The 20,132-nt window shown below is 29.7% G+C and overlaps 1 protein-coding gene across 1 annotated transcript; it reads right to left on the bottom strand.

Moving 5' to 3' along the window:
• Positions 1-7,418: 7,418 nt before the first annotated feature.
• LOC114392745 (protein PELPK1-like) lies at positions 7,419-8,547 on the bottom strand. The gene has a single exon (XM_028353972.1). It carries the CDS (start codon positions 8,445-8,447, stop codon positions 7,725-7,727), a length of 723 nt encoding a protein of 240 aa, XP_028209773.1. The 5' UTR covers positions 8,448-8,547; the 3' UTR covers positions 7,419-7,724.
• Positions 8,548-20,132: the final 11,585 nt, after the last annotated feature.

Consider the following 20,132-nt stretch of genomic DNA (forward strand, 5'->3'; position numbering starts at 1 on the left):
GCTTAAAACATCTAAAATGAATAATTGATTATATAAGTTATCTATCAATTCCATATTAATTTAAGTATTTTAAATAAAAATTCACTTCAGTGTTAAAATTGTTAGAACGAATGTTTAAATTAATTTTGTGAATCCTATCATACTTAAAAATATATTATTTATAATATAATATTATTAAGTAATAATTGCTTATATAAGCAATAATACTTATATAAATAACTTGATAATATTATTTAAAGTTAAATAAGTCATATAAGCATTCCATGAAGATGCTTTAAGGAGTGTTTGGATGCATTAATGATCTTGTTTGTGGAAGTTTGAACTTTGAAGAGTTGAAGGCCATGCAGAAGAGGAAAATAAGCTCAAAGGAGGTCAAGAAGTTTGTGCATGACCTTACACAATTGTGCATTAATCAATGACGGAGTCTAGCGTGGTCATGTAAAGTAAGTGATCTTTTGTGGAGAATCATGTTATAATATACCTTCATTGCCTTGCAAAAACGAGGTACAAGCTCACACAAGTTTTCAATTCGACTAACAACAAAAGAATGATAACTACATCACACGTTAATCTTACAAATTACTCAGCATATATACAACATATTGTCAACAATTAATTCTACGACAGAGTCTAATCCAGACACAAACAATTAATCACACACATACCACTTCAATTATATTAATAATTGATTCAATAAATATAAACAAAGAGACCGAACACAGTTCACGCCAACCAGAATCGAAGTCGACACAACATCAACCAACCCAATCAACTACCAACCAAAACATTTCGACCTCCAATGTCCACAAACGCACCCTTTTACAATTGATTGAACAGAACAAGAGGACCCCATTTGGGAATGATCAGGGGAAAAAGATGAGATTTGACTATACAGTCAGAATGTAACATAATTTTATTTTGTTATTCGGTCTCAAATTATTACATATAATAAATTTATTAATTTTTATAATAAATATCTTAAAATTCATATTCACACTAATTTATAATGATTAATAATATAGAATTATTTTATACTATTATTTTGTGATCATATATAATTTATATTTTAATAAAATATTTGAAATTTAAACATAAATAATAAGACTTTTAGCATAAACAATAATTACATAAAAATATTTCTATCTATATGATTAATATATATATATATATATATATATAGTATGAATATATCATTTTATATCATTATACATTTATTAATTAGTTTAATAAATAATATTATCAAATGCTTTTATTTCAATAAAGTAACTAAACAATATGTAACTAACTTTTGATTTAGTTTCATTATAACAATGCATTATAAATAACAAAATGTAATTAATTATTAAAATATTTTTTACCATCCAAATTCATTTTAAAATGATGACACCGTTTTTTTAATGAAAAGTAATATTCTTTGAGTAAATAAGAATATAATTATTATTAACAATAAAGTCCTTTTTCTAAATAACTAAAACACTATAATTATATTCGACAATTGGTTAATTTTTAACTTTTTTATTAGTTGAAAAAGTCATTTGATTATTTGATAAACAAATTTTTTTAATAGCTTTTCATAACTTTTAATATTTTTTGAAAAGTTACTTAAAAATAACATTTTTAAAACACTATTTAAAGTTATGTTTTTAAAACGCTAAATTCTAACTCATAACTTTATATTTTATTTTACCTTTATTCTTAATATATTTATTGATTTTCTTGTTACCTTTTTTAAATAAATCATGATATTTTTTTATTTTACATTTTTCAGTTATTTCAGTTATTTCAACAATTAATTTTATCGAACACTTATCATTTAATAAACTAATTTTTCAGCTTCCAACAATCAATTAATTTTTTAACTTTGAGCCAGCTTTTTTCAGTTTCTAATTAGTTTTTTTATCTAATATTGTGAAACATAACTTATATATTTGAAATCTCAAATTCAAAAACATTAAATAAATTCAAAAACATTAAATAAGTTATTTTAATCCAGTTGATCACAATAACGAGTGAATTTCAAGATTTTGAATGTGAATTATAAAGGGAAATAATTGAAAACTTTTCAAAGTGGTATAACATGTTAGGTATTGCATTGCTTCAAGTCATACATGTGTCAATTTTCTAAGTTCGGACATAAGCTTCTTAGTAGTATAACTTTAACTTTTCACGTAAAAAAAATGCGAGTTAGAGGCCATCGGACGCAAAAACAAACACAGGAAAATAATCTAAAAATTACTAGTACTAAAATAGGTTTTTTTTTTTACCAAATTAAATTGTAAATTAGTCAAATATGCTTATAAGCTATAAAAGTGACCTGTCAATTGCACTCTTAAATCTTTTTTTTTTATTTGTAAAAATAAAAACAAGTACTAAAAGATATATAACACATATCCTATTGATTCGAATGAATTAGATCTTCTTGATATACTATTAAACCTATTAAACTTATACTGAAATAATTATTTATCAATCATACCATATCATGATCCTAGAACAAGTTAATACATCGATAGGGTTAATGTTAATCAATGTGAGTGGCCACGAGTGAGTACAAATTTGAAAATAGAACAAACTGGTATTCCCCTTGCTTGCATTCCATGCTTGTAGGAACAGTAATGAGACTATTTATTATTATAACGTCAAGTGTTGGAATGATAACGCCTTGATCTCTCACGCAACTTGACACGTTTTTTGAAGGGTGCATGCCTTAGCAGAACAGTGAATAGAAGGACATATGGCAGTGACATAATAATATATGGTGCCTGGGGCTGCATCAGTGTCTGTGCAGGCCCCGTTCCCATACATGCATAATTCTAATATTCACTCATATTTTTATTAGGGCCAGCTCAATACACAAATATAAAATTCAATTTATCAATTATTATTTATATGCTTTGGCTTAGTAAACACGAGCAAAGATTTAATTATGCTTTTCTTTTTTTTGTTTTTTTGGTTTCGTTTTTTGGTTTTATTGATTAATTTGACCAACGTTTTACGGCTCTAGCATTGATCAATGATTGCATTCATGTTTGATGCTCATCCACTCAAGCAGGGGACAGAATCCTCTATGAACATAATGTATAAGATTATGTTAAAATCTTGTGTCTTTTGCTCTTCTGATAAAGGGTGTTGCAAGAAAAAAGTTTTTATTGGAAATTAGGTTGAAGATATGCATTGGCATTTGATGGAATACAATACATCAATAGATTTTTTTAATGAAGAAATTTATTTATTTTATTCCTTAACCAATATTTTAACGACGGTGACTGACATTTGCCTACAATAAATATTAACAAGTTTTTCGTGAGTTATACGGAATATTTTTCAAATTTAAGTAAAATTTGTAAATAAAAAATTAGAGAGAATGGTAGATATTTTTTTTAATAAAAATGAAAATTTGAATAAATTAAAGAGATAAGGTTTTTAAAATTGAAGAGAAAATGCGAAAACAGATTATTTGAATCATAATACACAGTCTTTATTAGTATGGTGTACCAAGATTCAAAATTAAAAAAAAAATTAAATGAGGAAGAATTTAAAATATAATATTTTAAAATTCAGCTTATCTAAAAAAGAAAGATATATTTAAAATAAACTTAAATTTAATTTAAATTAGATTTAAGTAATATTGTGTGAAAGAAATAATAAATAAAATAAAAAAAGAAACGTAATACAAGAATCACGTGATTTAATAAAAAAAAATATTGAATAGATTTTCATGTATAAGTGAAAACTCAATTTTACGTTAGAAAGAACAACCTAGGCACTCATGTAAAAAAAAAAAACTAGGCACTATCTTCAGTAGTATTATAAAAATGATCTAACCATTACCACGTGTTGGCTGTTTAATTTTCAAGTTTATCTTTTTTTACTCACTTTGTTACCCTTTTACTTTTTCTGTTTTTTTTTTAAAAAAAATCGTGCTTTACATGAGTTCCAATGCTAAGTTGAATTACAAAACTTCATATAATATTTTTTTTTCATTGGTTTTAATAATAACTACTTAAAAGATTTATTAATAATGATTTTTAATGATTGAAAATGTAAGAAACAATATATGATCATTAAATTCTTTATAATATGTATATAAATGTTTTTTTAACTAGATAGTCTAAAAAATTTGAATTCTGATTAATCATTAAGTATGAAATAAATTGTGTTAGATAAAAAAAATATTTATTTTATGTGTTTACGATTTCCGATAATATCTTGATAATAATGATAACAATAAATTAAGCAAGCTCTCTTTATTAAGAAAAAAACATGTGTAAGAAAAAGAAGTGTATATAATTTTACCATGAGCTTGGTAACGGTGTAACATGCGCGATTTTGGTGTAATCGAGCAAGCACTGATTAGTGCAGCATCCTGAACGTACGGGAACCCCCAACATGGACTATTGTCACGTAACTTCAAATCTGGGAAAGTTTTGTTGTTTAAATGATATGAGCTATGAAGCACGGACACTGACACGGACACTGGACACGATACGGATACTGACACGTGGACACCTGTAATGTCCAAAATATAGAACGTAATACGGGTGTCGTGTCGGACATTGACACGGACGCGTGTCGGACACCGAACGCGGCAAAGGGCTGGAGTGTCCGTGTTTCATAGGATATGAGAGCTTTTATAGCTTCAGGAGTTTGCTTATTATTGTAGCTCATCACTGAAGATTAACCCTAAAAGTAATACTATCATTAATATCATATATGCATGCAATAGATATTTTATTTTCTACCAAATAATGGAGTGCTTGATGGGGTGTGTGCCTCTTCTCCACTTATTAAATGATCGATTGGGTCAGCAGGTGGATTGAGTCAATTCAAAATAAATAAAGTTCTGGATGCAATTTTTGACCAGTTTTTAATGTCTCTCATTTATGAATTTGTGCCATTTGTAACAATAGGCAAGGCAGTGCCAATGAGATTTGTACGTTTCTCCTATTTCACCTTTTGCCCAACATGTGCTAATGTAGCTTTTAAGATGTCACCTAGTCACCAATGAAATATTTGATTTTATTCTTTTGCATATTTTATCTATAATGGAGGTATAGTAAAAAGTTGAAAAGGATATCTGTTCCTTTATACAATAAATTATCAAATTCTAAAAATCTTTCAGTTTAGATTAGATTAAGATTTTGAAAGTTTTTTTAATAATTTTTTTGTAATATTCAACTTAGATTTTATCATATGAAATCTGTCTATTAGCCTTCATAAATGAATTAACACTGTGGTGACAGATTCAAATATATTTGGCATTGGATATGATTATTGTTCCATATTCTTTTAAATCCAGTCGCAAGTTGTTCGTGAATGGGATTATTCATTGGTTGGTTCAACCCCATGATAGTCTTTGTGTTATTATTGCATTTGATGTGATGAAAAAGAGATTATTTGAGATTCCACTGTCACATGATTTGGCCATTGCATTGAAATCGAAATCTCACATGTATATGCCTTGAATCATCGAAATATTATTTGAGGGTGATGGGAGGATGTTTGTGTCTCTGTTGCTTGGGAGATAGTACTGCAATGCTTGAGATATGGATGTTGAAAGAATATAAAGTGCAGTCATCTTGACATAGTCATTTGTTTAATTTGTCTTGTAATTGTCACTCTGATCCTTATTTCTTTTTTCCAATATATGCTTTATTGAAAATGACAAAATTTTGAGATCTGCAAAACATTGGTTAAACTTGATGACAAAGGCAAGCATCTATGGTTTACTATTCTGCGTTATGTATAGAGAGAGGAGTTTTCGGGGAGTTTTTGGAAACAACTAAAGATGAACAAGACCAAAAGTAATTATAGACAACAAGAATAAATTTATGTAATGCTTTAGCCTTTATGATTTTTTTATAACTACTGTAAGATCTTTGATTTTTTGGTAAGATTTTAAGATATTTATATAAGCTTTAGTCTTTTAGACCACTTTTTTTATAAGCATATTTGTTCTTAATATCCTCAATGTGTTAATAGTTAATTTGTCTTTTGTTATGTCAACTAATCATGACAAACATTGACGAGATTTTCTGGTTCAAGCCCTACTTATAGGTTATTGTACTGTTACTCATTTAGACTAAAAGATAAGGAGATATTGATTTCATTGTGTGGGAGCTAGCTAACAGAAGGAATGGTTTGAAAGGGGTTGAAACTTGAAACTAATCGTTGGTTTAATTGTTCCTCACATTGATGTTGATAATTAAGCCTTCTGTCGCATATATGATATCCCTAAATATTCATACATGTGCAATAGTGAGGAAATTATAATTCTGTATAACTCTGCTAATATTTCCATTCTTATTTCTTCTATTTGCATGTCCAGATTTTATTTATCTGCATAATAACCATGAGACAAGAAACTTACACAGGAAGAACTCTTAAGGTAGGTAGACATAACCCTCACATTATTTTTAGGCACAACTAATAAAATAAATAAAAAATCAGATTGTCAAGTAAAATTAAATTTGATATTCTCTCTGTTTTTTCTTCCTAATCTTCTACCTTATTTTTTTTTTTTTGCTAAATTAGATTTAAAATTGAAATATGTACAAAAATCAAACTGAATTAGAGTGATTAGTATATTTAAAAAAGAATTAGACATATTCAGTTTGATGACCCGAATACACTGGAGACAATCGTCTCTCTTTATAAGGTAAACGATCTCTCACATTTTTAGAGTTGATGTTAATGCTCAAGAGAACCGTTTGACGGGATGTGCTGTGATTTGCGATGGTATTAGTGTTGTGGTTGAAGGTGGAAGCAAGTCAATTAAGAAGTTTACTTGGTAATTTGATTGATTATTTATTTTATTTTATTAGTGGTAAAATACTTATTGATCGTGATTAAGAATGATGTGGTGGGTTTGTGTCTTTCTAATATTCTTAATTTTCTTATTTATAATTAGTTGGAACTACAATAAAATTTATTAATTTACCAGAAACTAAAATATAATATCAAAGATTAAAAATAATAAAATGATTGTTTTATTAGAAACTCAATACAGAATAAAAATTTATTAAAGACTAAACATAAAAATTTAGTAAAAATATATTAAGTCAAATATAATAATGTATAATACTCTTGAATCCTAATCGTATTCAATTAGTTTTGATTTAATGAATCAATACGTGTTAGCATTATTACTTGTGGAAAGTGGAAACTACTTTCAATACACTATCGGTGCACAAGCCAGAGGCATAATATAGAAGCAAATTACAGATTGTATGAAATGTTAAATGTAGGAATTTGATATACGATAATGTTAATTTGTGTGTGATATGATCCCCTGATCGTAGTTTCCATTGCTTTGCAGAGAGCATTGATAAAATTTCGATAGTTGAATTCAGTGTTGTATATTGAGTTTGTTGAAACAAGAAAAATATGTAACAAAAGAACCTAGATTAGAAGCAAAATATCTAGAAAGTTATACTCAGAAATTACAATCTAATTAAATTCACAAAATATAACACATGAAGGAGATGTATATCAGTATACAATGATATAACTAATCGATTTAAACAACTTCAAACTAAACATAATTTATAGTATGGCACAAAATACTAGCACACCGACACAATCACTCTCAAGTAGCTACAACATATTATACACTAGTGAAAAAATGCATAAATAGTATCACATCCATCAAACAAGATGAACAAGGCACTGGAATGCAGCCAGTTACGACCTGAGAACAGGACAACATAAGGCATAATTCAAACTCAAGGATTGCTGGTTGAAAATGCTTTAGGAAATTGAGGAACCTTGGGAAACTCAAGTATTTTAGGTATTTCGGGCTTAGGCAATTCATGAACCTTAGGTAATTCGGGGACTTTAGAAAACTCGGGCTTAGGCAATTCACGAACCTTAGGCAACTCAGGTACTTTAGGCAACTCGGGTTTAGACAATTCAGGTACTTTAGGCAATTCAGGGACCTTAGGCAATTCAGAAACCTTAGACAACTCAGGATTAGACAATTCAGGGACCTTAGACAATTCATGAATCTTAGGCAATTTAGGAATCTTAGGCAACTCAGGCTTAGACAATTCAAGAATCTTAGATATCTCAGCTACTTTAGGCAACTCTAGTTTTGGCAATTCAGAGACTTTAAACATCTCTGGTGCTTTAGGCAATTTAGGAACTTTAGGTATTTCTGATACTTTAGGCAACTCGGGAACTTTAGGCTTCTCAAGCTTAGGCAATTCAGGGACCTTTGGAAGCTCAGGTTTTGGGAATGTAGGGATCTTAGGCAACTCTGCCTTTGGTAATTCAGGGACTTTCGGCAAAGGTGGCAACTCGGGTTTGGGAAGTTGTGGCACTTCTGGTTTTGGCAGCGTTGATTCGAGAAGATTGCGTGCTCCAGCAACCATTGTGTGACTGCTAGCTGACAATAACATTAGAACCACAAATGAAAAAATCACTGTTGATAAACCACAGGTAGCCATGGTTGAATACAACAACTTCAGGAGGATCACTAGGAGCTGGAGATCTTTACAAGCGTTTAGAAATGTTGTGTGAGTGTACACTGCTGATGTTGTATTGTGTATTGGTACTTTTATAGACAGAACTGTGTAACTCAATGATGTGATATGCAACGTGAGTTGGTGGGAATTGGATGGTGCATGTAATGTAAGTATAGTTAGCTCAACTTCTTACCCACATAGTATCCCTCGTAACAAATTTTAATCAGAACAGTTGTTGGTCATCTAATGAAGACATTTTAGTCACCTTTGATTTGAAGTGTTAAACAATTTCCTTTATCCACGAAAGTCAATGTTCTCCTTTCACAAATCTACCACAAACCAAGGATTACTAGAGATGTACGTTTGCCAATGAAAATAGTTCCTTGCAAGCTTTTTATGTCTTGTCAACAAACCCGACTCTATTTCAACCCCAACAAACTGTAATAATTAATAAACTATTATTATCTTAGAAATTATCAGAAGCGGACAATAAGTTTATAACAGACAATAAATCTCATAAATTAAATAAAAATTAGATGACTGACAGTTTTCCATTCTGGTACACATTTCACATCTCTAAACCTTTCACAACTCAACTTCATGCAAATTAAAGCAGAACAATTCTTTGGCTCAGTTCTTACTCTTGTATTGCTGTTCTCGTGTCTCTGTATCTATATATAAGTATATCCTTACATAAATATTTTTATTTTAATTCTGGTATTTGAGATCTTTATCGTTGCTGTGGGGTATGTTATTTGTCCAGTTTAGTTGTTATGGCTTTTCTTTTGGTACACTATAGCATATGTAAGTGTCCTATGGCATATTAATTAATATCATATTGCTATTGGGAACTTGTAAATTTCTGACACTACTGTTTTTGATTTTGACGGATAATTTTTTTTAATATCATACCCTATATTTTTCAAGTTCTTGCAGATCTTAATTGAGTAAAGTTTTGGGCATGAGCAAGTCATACGTTAGATAATGTTTCAAGAAATCTGAACTATATTATTGTGTGACAGATGATATATTGATATTTAGAGAGAAATAAACATACATAATTATTTGGACTTGACTTGCTGGTCTACAGCACAAAGTTTCACTTTTGTTGCTGGTACATGAGAATCACACTTTGATTTCCGAATGTCCCTCTTTTAGTTTTAGTGTGTGTTTGTTTTGTGCTTTATTTGGTGGTATCCATATCTCTTACACTCTATTTTAATTAAAAAAATTATCTTTTTTTTTCTTTTTATTTCTCTCCTCTAAATTAAATATATTCTTAATCTTTAGCTTTGTTTTGTCCTTTATTTTCGTATTGTAACAAAAAACGAAAAAAATGAGTCAAAGTCAATTTGAAATAATTTATGCATTTAGTTAGTTGATAGTCAAAAGATATCCCTAAATAATACATACATGTACAATGAATGAAGTAATTTAGCTTATGCATAACTTTGGTAATATTTCCGTTCGCATTTCTCTTCCTATGTCCAGATTTTATTATCTGCATAATCTATGTATGACCGCCACAATATTATTTTTAAGCATGAAATTCCGTTCGAATTCAATGCTTAATCTTTTAAAATAGTTTATCTTCCTTTCCCTTGGGCAGTGTTTATTAATAATAAATATTATGACCGTTAAAAATCATCATTATTCGTAAACAAAAGCCGTTAGAATTTATAATCCTAATGGCGCCAACTTAATTAAATGAAAATGACTAAATTAATCCATTTTAAAATTAATAGAAATGACTAAATTGATGCATTTTAAAATAATTTAAGTATCAAATTAAATTTTTAAAAAATTTGAAGACTAAATTAAATCTTTTAAAATAAATTAAAAACCAAATTAATAATAAAATAATCCTTACATTGGGAATGATTAATAATTAAAATTACCAATATTTAATTATTTCTTTTTATTCAGCATTTGATCTTTTGTTATTTTTTATTCGATCTACTTATTAAAAGCATATCATATACAACCAAGTTGTGGACTCATGATTTTTTATATTAAATTATTCTTCACTATTAAAAAGATTACATTCTATACTATCAAAATAATGTAAATTTTAAATAACCATCTTAGATTATATGACGGTTATAATTTTGTAAATAAATAAAAGGAAAATCATGGTAGAATTTTTTAAAAAGCATAGTGGTTTACGCCCTATTTTACAAATTAAAAGTACCGCATTCATATACAGACTCACTCACTCACTGTCGTGTCCTCCCATCCTTACTCGGCTCATGCCCTCACTCCGGCCCTCCCTCACTGGCCGCCAAAGGTGTCTCCCGCGGGTGGTGCCGCCGTCCTTTATTCTGTTTTGAAACCATTATTGTGAATTTTTTACCTTAAACATTGTCTCTTTGTTCAGAGTCAGTTCTTCATACTCAAGCAACCTTCAACCGGTAAAAAAACGCAGGAGATATGGAAGATCAGGGATAACTGCTAAATAAATGTGTTGTTGATAATGAAAATAAAGCAAAATTTTCTTTAAAAATAATTATTTAGCAATTATTTGTGCCTAATTATTAAGAATTGATGTTTTCCCAAATTTTGGTTGTAGATATAAAAAAACTAGAGGGACTAATAGCAAAATGTTACAGGAATTATTAAGAAAAATTGAGAATTCAACATGAGGCCCAGTCCAAAGGCGCGCTAAGCGCGCAAACAAGCACTGGCGCTAAGCGCACAGCACGCGTCGTGAAAACATGCATCTGCAATGAGCGAGCAAAGCGCATTAAGTGCGAATACGAAGGTCCAAGTCCACTTCAGCACCTATAAAAAGAGAGTCAAGTCAAGGAGAAAGTACACACGAGTCTAAGAGTACTCTCTTACATATCCAAAGCCTGAGAACTCTTAGGGATTTTTTTTTCTCTCTCATCATTTTTTTTATTTCCTTCTTCCATCCTTTCTCCTCCACCAATTCTTATGCCCCATTTCAGTGTAAGGCCCTTAATGGCCATGAGAGGTTAAACCCGTTAGGGTCTGACAGGCATAAAAAGCTAAAGAGATGTATGATGTACTCCATATTTATCAATGCAACAGGTGTTTTCTATCCTATTGTCTTTTCTATTTATATTTCATGCATTATTCATTTTTACATTATGTTAGGGGTTAGGTGTTGGGCAGAGGGTAACTCTTAATAAAAATATAAAAAAGATATGCATGCATCAGTTTTATGGACGCTAGGCGTTCGAAAAATGATAACTTCTAATAGAACAAAAAGAAAATATATCATAATGAAATCATTGCTAGACATAGGATGATAACTTTATGCACATGCATTCAAGCACACATCTAGAATCAAGGCTTCATACATTTTATCTATTGAATCTTTGCAAAGGCATTTGAGAGATAAGTAGGTAAAATAGGCTTGTCATCGTGAGACATTAGGGACAAGTAATTGAATAGATGTGGGTAGGATAAATTCACCTACTTGATAAAGAAAAATCCAAAAAATCATACATCCTAGGCAAACAAGACATACTAAGTCCTAACATTCGCATTTTATTGAATTTTTTAATCTATCCTTTTAGTCTCTATTATTTATAATCATCTGTTATTGTTTACTGTTCTTTTACTTCTTTCACACCACTCTTTATTTCTTCCCTTACAAATTGAAAATTATACAATAAAAGTACAAAACAAAATCCTTGTGGAGTTCGACACTCGAACTTTTAAGTTTTACTACTTGGACATTTGGTACACTTGTCAAACCGTTAACAATTAGCATAATGCATCCTTCGATATGGAAGATTGACATAATCCTTAGTTTTAATTGGAATCAGTAGCCTCTATCGAATACTATCATTTAACATACTAAAAATTGTTGAAAAGACTAAGTTATGAAATGCTCAAACTTGTACTGATGAAACCACCCAATCTTTATTGTCATCTACTATCTGTAATTCTGGCAAAAGTAGAAAATGAACGAATATCATAGAGTAGTGAGGTTGTAACATGAATTTATTTTTTCTCCATGCTCTAGGTGTTGGTTCAACTTGGAGATATACTAGATCGAGGTGAAGATGAAATTGCTATCTTGTCCTTGCTACAATCATTGGATAAACAGGCAAAAACAAAAGGTGGAGCTGTGTTTCAGGTTTGTCTTTGGTGCCTTTGAACTTGAAAAGTTTTAGTACTAGTATACAGAATTATAAATCATCCAAGTTACTATGTCTATTAACTGAATGTTACAGACAACATCACAAGGAGATGATAATTCCTAGTGCATTATAGCATGGTTTCCCTTGTCATGTTATAAAGTTTCTGTTTTCATCAAAATCTAAGTAGAAATTATGTGTAAAGTCAGAAGAAACTGGTTCATTATTTTTCAGCTATCATCTTTCTCTTGAAGTAACTTTCCATAACTCAATGCACTTCATCTAGGTATATGGAAATCATGAGTCCATGAATGTGGAAGGGGAATTTCAGATATGTTGACTCTGGGGGATTTGATGAGTGTAATGATTTCTTAGAATATATCAATGGTTTCGAAGACGACTGGGAAGAAACTTTTACTGCTTGGGTTGATGTCTCTGAAAGGTGGAAAGAAGATCGAACAATGTCAAAAGGTTATTGGGGACCTTGGAATTTATTGGAGGTACTATAAACTAGGGCAATGAGAGTTGAACTATATCACATGGTTACAAGATTTTGATACCAAATCATGAACCAATTTCCCCAAAAGCTTAAACTATTTGGTGATAGCACATTAATAGTTTTACATCTAACTGTACTCATCTTTTCACAGTTATGATTTGCTAGGCACAATCAAATGTACTTTTTACAGATTTAGGACATTTTCTATGTGTATAGGATAAACTGAAGGAAAACAGATTAAATTATAATAAAATGATATAGTAATTTACGTAATGAGTTTTACAAATAGATGGAACTATTGTAAACATCATCTTTTGAACTCACTCAAGATATTTAGATAATTTGGAATCAATAAAATTTTCTTCTTAATAAAATGTTAATAAAGGTAAACTTTAGAGAGCTGTATAATCATGTCCTAGTATTTGTCTGGGATCATATAGGAATATTGTCTCATTATAAGTACAACATAAGTTTTCTTATTTCGAAACGAAACTCTATGTTATTCTGAATATGATTTTCTATTATTTTTTGATGAACTTTTCCAATTATTAGGACAGAGGCAAAAGGGAGTAATTCTCAGATGAATCCTCTTTAGGCCCGGTGGGCTTCTTGCATGTGAGCTTGCAAAGGTTATAAATGCTTGCCAGATCAATACTCAGTTTTTTTTGAACAAGGAAAAAATATAATTTTATTCATAAGCATCAATCAAAAGTGCCAATTCAGAGGTACAAGTTGTATCTGAATGGCCTGATATGACCCAAGAGGATGAAGCCCAAGTTAATAGGCTCAAAAGAATCAATGTTAAGTCTAATAGGTGTTCTGGTTATGTTTATTACAAATAGAGAATTATAGTGATGACTCATAGCTTCTTGAATTTGCTATGCTGTAATTCTGTTAATGGCATTCAATTGAGCAATAGGCACGTGGCTCATGACACTACTATTTATCTTTGGAATTATTAGAGTATTCTTACTCCAAGGAAGTTATTTTTCTAGGATAACAATTGTTTTAGTTAGTTTTCTGTTAATAAACACTTGTGTTGCTGATCTGTCTATTTATAGGGAAGATTCAGTATTGTAATAGCCAGCTAATACATTTTTTTATCAAAAACAAACAGAGATTTACAACTTCTCCCAATTGCTATGAATTCTTTCAACAATTGCTACAGGAATGAGGATGTTGAATGAAGTCCAATTTCCCTCTTCTTTGTTATTTTCTTTGGAGATTTCTCTGTCCTTGAACTCGGAGAATTATCATTCACATCATAATACATCAAGGCAAACATGAGATAACCAGAATAAGATCCTCTACTTTACAGAATATATACCAGAATTTTCCTACTGCTTCCTAAGTTGAAGTTCCAAGTCATGAGTCTGGCTCTTCTAATGAATCTATAGATATTTCTACCCCTCTTACTCATGATCTGGGTGTTTATAATCAAATTTCTTCAGATCAGAATACTGGTTTTGGACCCTGTCTTTCCACTGTTAGACCTGCTAACATTCATCCACAAGTCTGCTACTGGCTACTGGGAAAAAACAAATGTATACTTTATAGAGCAATTATATGTCTTATTCTAAATGTCTAATATATAATTATTGTTGTGATTATTGTCTTTCAATTTTTTATTTTTTTTTGTATTTTCTATTAGAGCCAAATGAAAATGCAAGAAACTATAGCTGGAGAAATAAACTTTGATGATCACAGTGCCAAGAAAGTTATCATGGCTGCTGTTAAATATGCAAAAACATATCCAAGATGCGAGGAGAACCAGAATTTTTTTGTCCATGAGTTGACGATATTGATCAAATACTACTGAATAAGTATGGGGTAACGATGGAGCAGAGCAAGGTACACACATACTGACATTCACATGAAATTATTTTTATGCTTGTCAGATTCAGTGGATATTGGATATGATGTATTTTCGATTTAAAAATCTTTGTTTAGACATGAGCATGGGAAAGAAAGGGCTGGATTTATAAACCTCTCTGGCTTAAATACAACAAGGCAACTAAACTCAGAAAAAAGTATACTATGTCCATGTCCTCAAGCACTAGCCCGTAGTATATGTTGTCATCTTCATCTGAAAAGAGGTCGTCATCTTTAAAGAAACAGAAGCGATAATGAAAGTATTTTTCTTGGTATAAACACACTTTTTTGGGCTAGTTTAAGATGAATTGGTTTGATATGAATTGACTTTTATCTCATGATCTCTTTTAGCTAATGAAGAATAAGAGGGGATACTGCTAAGTTGGAGTTGCAAGTTAAGAAGAGATGGAGTGTGTTGTGTACTTAGTTGCTAACTTGGGCACACGTGCCTCTGTAGGCTTCAGATTGTAGTGAACTGCAGGCTCTCCAACTAGAATACTTATACTAGGCAAAGTTACTCTTGATAAATTAAGCTGCACTGTAGTTACATTCAATTTATATTTTTATTCTATGCTAAAGCTGTACTATCAACTGCTTTGGAATTATACATTGAATCACACTATTCGAATCACTCTTATTGTCTAACATTCTGTTTTATGTTGAAAGTAGTGTTTGCTAAATGCAAATATCAAAGAAACTTATTCTTATATTTTCAAGATGAAAGAGAAAAGCATCAGCTGAAAAGAAAGAACCATTGTTTCTCTGTTGCATGAGCCTCATCATCATAATATCATTTAGTGTTAAAAAATGGTCGGGAAAGTGAATAACGATGTCTTTAAATCCTCACATTTTTTATATTTTCAATAAAAAAAATAACATTTTCTAAGATAATTTTTTTAAAAACTATCTTTAAATCTTCTTTTTTTAATTTTTTAAAACAAAAAAAAAGATATTCTAAGATGGTTTTTATGCAAACCTATGTAGAAATTGAATTTCTAATTCAAGGACCTTAGGTAATTCAAGCTTAGGAAATTCTGGTATTTTAAGCAACTCTGGTTTAGACAATTCTGGGACCTTAGAGATCTCAGATATTTTAGGTAACTCAAGTTTAGTTAATTTTGATACTTTAGACGACTTGGACTTAGGCAATTTAGGGACTTTAGGCAACTCAATCTTGGACATCACTGACTTAGGAAACTCAGGGACCTTAGGAATATCAGGTACTCTAGGCAACTCAGGCTTAAGTAATTCTGGTCCTTTAGGAAACTCTGGCTTAGGCAACTCAAGAACGTTAGGTATTTTTGGTACTTTAGGCAATTCAGGAACTTTAGGCTTCTCAAGCTTAGGCAATTCAGCAACCTTTCAGAGTTTAGGTTTTGGGAGTGTAGGAATCTTATAAAACTCAGGCTTTACTTTCTTACGCGTAATGTGATGTGATTTTCTCATCTAGGGTTTAAAATTTAGAAATCTATACATTACTTAGGCTTCTACTTATCTTTAGCAACTACATTTGAATCTGTTTGAGAATCAATGTTTAACTAAAAAAGAAAATGAGTGATCAAAATCAATTTAAAATAATTTATACATTTAGTTAGTTGATAGTGTAAATATTTTTAAGACATTGAATTATATCATAAAAATGAAGGCGTGCCATGTTTTACATTTTCAACATGCCTATTTTCTCAAAAGAGAAATGTTTAATTTACACTTGATTCTTGCTTTATTTTAAAGAAAGACGCACATTTTAAAATTCATTTATATTAAAAACATTTTTATGAAGTATAAAAGTGTTTACAATAATAACATATACTCATTTAATCTTCGTACATGTTATATAAAAAGTTATTCTAAACCTTTTATATTGAATAAATCAGAAATTATTATTAGTTTGATTTTAAGATAATTATTGTAAACATAAAAAATTTATCATCATCTAAGATAATTTGTGATTGAACGAACGAGTCTTGTTATATTATATATAACTTATTTTCTTATATAAGAAACACCTAAAAAATGGAAAAATTAAAAATAAAATAAGTCCAATGCTTGAAACACTGATCTACTTAAACAATCTCTCACCCTCGAACAGGTTGCAACATTTTCACCCTGACACTAGGAATCTTCTCATTCGATACATTTTCTTTTGAAAAGAACGATATAAGAACAACCATAAACCCTCAGACACTTGGTATTGATGGTGCAAACAAACAAAATTAAAATGAGATTTTGTGAAACTTCCATTGGGGGAATGTGTGAAAGGAATTGATACCAGGACCATATGCACCAATTTCATGTCCTATGCGTGATTGGAGGATCTAATTGAAGAGAAATGAAATTTTCTTAGTTTAATGTTTTAAAAAATAGTGAATGGACCAAGAAGATCAAGACCTTCACTTACATCCTTGGATAGGATCCTGTATACGTCAAAGTTCAGTTCTGGGTTCACTGTGACAAGTTTCATGGACCAAAACTGCAAATGTCTCTTTGATAAGTTGACTTGTCACAAAACCAAAAAACATCTCTTTGATAAGTTTCAGTACTGGGTCCGTTACTGATGATATGTAAACCAAAACAAGTTCTTGAAGCAACCTCATTTGCTCACTAATCTTTTCTCTACTCACCTACAAGCAAAAAGTTGTATAACGAGACATTACAAAAATAAAAATAAAAAATTGGTTTCTCATAATATAACAAACATTGTGGTATGTTAGGTACCGTGCAGGGATGACAACTTGTCACATCATCTATTCTAATTGACGGTCAACTAACGATAATAGATTATTAAATAAAATGTATAAAAATTGAAAAAAAAAATATAATAATAAAATCCGTAAAAAAAGCTTGGGTGATGAAATAATGTTGCCATATTAAAAATGTATTAATTCAAATATATAAAAAATAATGTTGTCATATTAATTCAAATATGATTACCACCCATAAAGTAAACATGTGATCTATATTAAAAAAATGTGAGATTTATTAATTTATATTCACTTATTTTTTTAGAAAAAAATAAGTCAATAAATTATAATTATAAATTTTATTAAAATAAATACGAGTATAACTTATTAATTTATTCTTTTTAAAAATAAGTGGATGTATGTTAATAAATGGATGTAAAGTTTGTTAATTTATACCACTTAATTTTTAAAAGAGTAAGTTAACAGGTTATAATTATAAAGTTTAATTTGATTTGTGTTTTAATTTTATTTTTATCACAAACTTGATTTCATATCACTCTCAACTTAAGATTTTTATTATCTTTACTTCTAACTTGAATTTTGATATTTTTAAAAAATAATTATCAATATTTTTTAAAAAATTAATGATTAAACCTCGGTCTAGGATGAATCAAATCAAACTAAAATTTTCTCTCACAAACTCAATATATATTGTCAATTGAGATACATCTATTGGGTATGTTTGGATCCACCACGCTAGATGGAAGGAAATTTTCTTTTTAAGATAAACTAATTTTTAATACTACAACAATTTTGATTAATTTTAAATTAAATTAATGCTAAAATAAAATCTTAATTCAATTTAAATTTAAAATTTACATATGACGTTAAGATTACAATATTTTTTTAGGATTGATTAAGATTATAATACTAATCGTAAGATTTATTTTATATTAAACAAGAAAAAAAAAAGATAGTATCTTCAGATTGATGTACAATATAATGATATATTAAGATAATTAAAAATAATTTTAAAAGTAAATTTTGAAAGAAGTAAATTTTTAAAATAATTCATATTTTACAAATATCTCGTTTATAATTTTAAATATTTTATCGTTAAAGATTTACCTAATGGATATTTTTGTTATCACTTATATATACTTACTTATTTTATTATGAAAAAGATATTTGTCTCCGGTAAAAAAAAAGGGGAAAAAGATTTGTCAACCTCATATACTTATATACTATACAACACGTTAGAGAAAACTAGAGACAAAATAATAGGTATTATGATGAACATGAAGACGAGTGTCTTGAATTCTTATTCTGATCCTCCCCATCTCCCTAACGATTTGATCGTAGAAATTTTGTTGAGATTGTAGTGAGATCTCTATTGCTTTTCAAATGTGTGTAAGTTATTGCTATCTCAATTCACCAAATCCCATTTTGACGTAGCCGAGACACCCAATTCTGAAAGAAAATCATTAGAGATTCTACTATCACATGATCTGACCATTGCATTGAGATCTGGACCGCATTATTTGAGGCTTTGTATTTTCGATGGTAGTATTGATGCAATGTCCGAGATATGGACAATGAAAGAATATAAGGCGGAGTCATCTTGGATCCAGTCATTTGTTTTGTCTCCTAATTATCACCCTTATCACTATTTCTTTCACCTATAATATGCTTAATTAACTAAAAATGGTGAAATTTTGGGATTAATGAAGACAAAATATTAGCGAAACTTGATGGCAAAGGCAAAGTGCTTGAGCATGATGCACATGGACAGAGGATGGATGGGGGATATGGTTTAGTACATTGTGTTATGTATGGAGAAAGTTTGCTATCACTCCTAGAAGAATTTGAGGAAGCAACTGAAGAGGAACAAGATCGACAATGGACAACAAGAATTTAATGTATGTAATGCTTTATGATCCTTTCCACAATTTTATCATTTTTCTTAATAACTAGAATTATGATCTTTAACTTTTTCTGGAGGATTTTTAAGTATCTTCATAACCTTTACTCTTTTAAGCTATATGCATACATAATTTGTATATTTAAATTATATATCAATTATTTAATTTTTTTTCTCTTTTATTATTTTTTTTTGTCAAAACATTAAGAATTTAGTTTCTTATGAGTTTTTTATTCAATAGATACTAAATTTAGTTAATTTACAGTATTTTTTATTGTAATTTTGGTAGAATTGAATTACACAATAGGAGACCTAAAAGAGAGTAGAAGAATTAAGAGTAGCACGCTCAATGCGTCAACAACCGTTGAGCGTGAGGAGCTAACTTGGAGGTTGAACTTAGTGAGTATTTGGCGGCTTAACGCGTATCTGACTGCTTAGAGCGCAGTCACCTATACCAGTTGGACTTTGCATGTGCGCTTGTTAGTTGCTATTCATGAGTAGTTTTATATTGAATATTTGCAAGGAAATAACGTGTTACCTTTAATTTATGGTTCTTTTTGTAGGAATTGTACATATTTTTCTGTT

Source organism: Glycine soja, chromosome 17 (genome assembly GCF_004193775.1).
Source record: "Glycine soja cultivar W05 chromosome 17, ASM419377v2, whole genome shotgun sequence".
Classification (NCBI taxonomy): Eukaryota; Viridiplantae; Streptophyta; class Magnoliopsida; order Fabales; family Fabaceae; genus Glycine; species Glycine soja.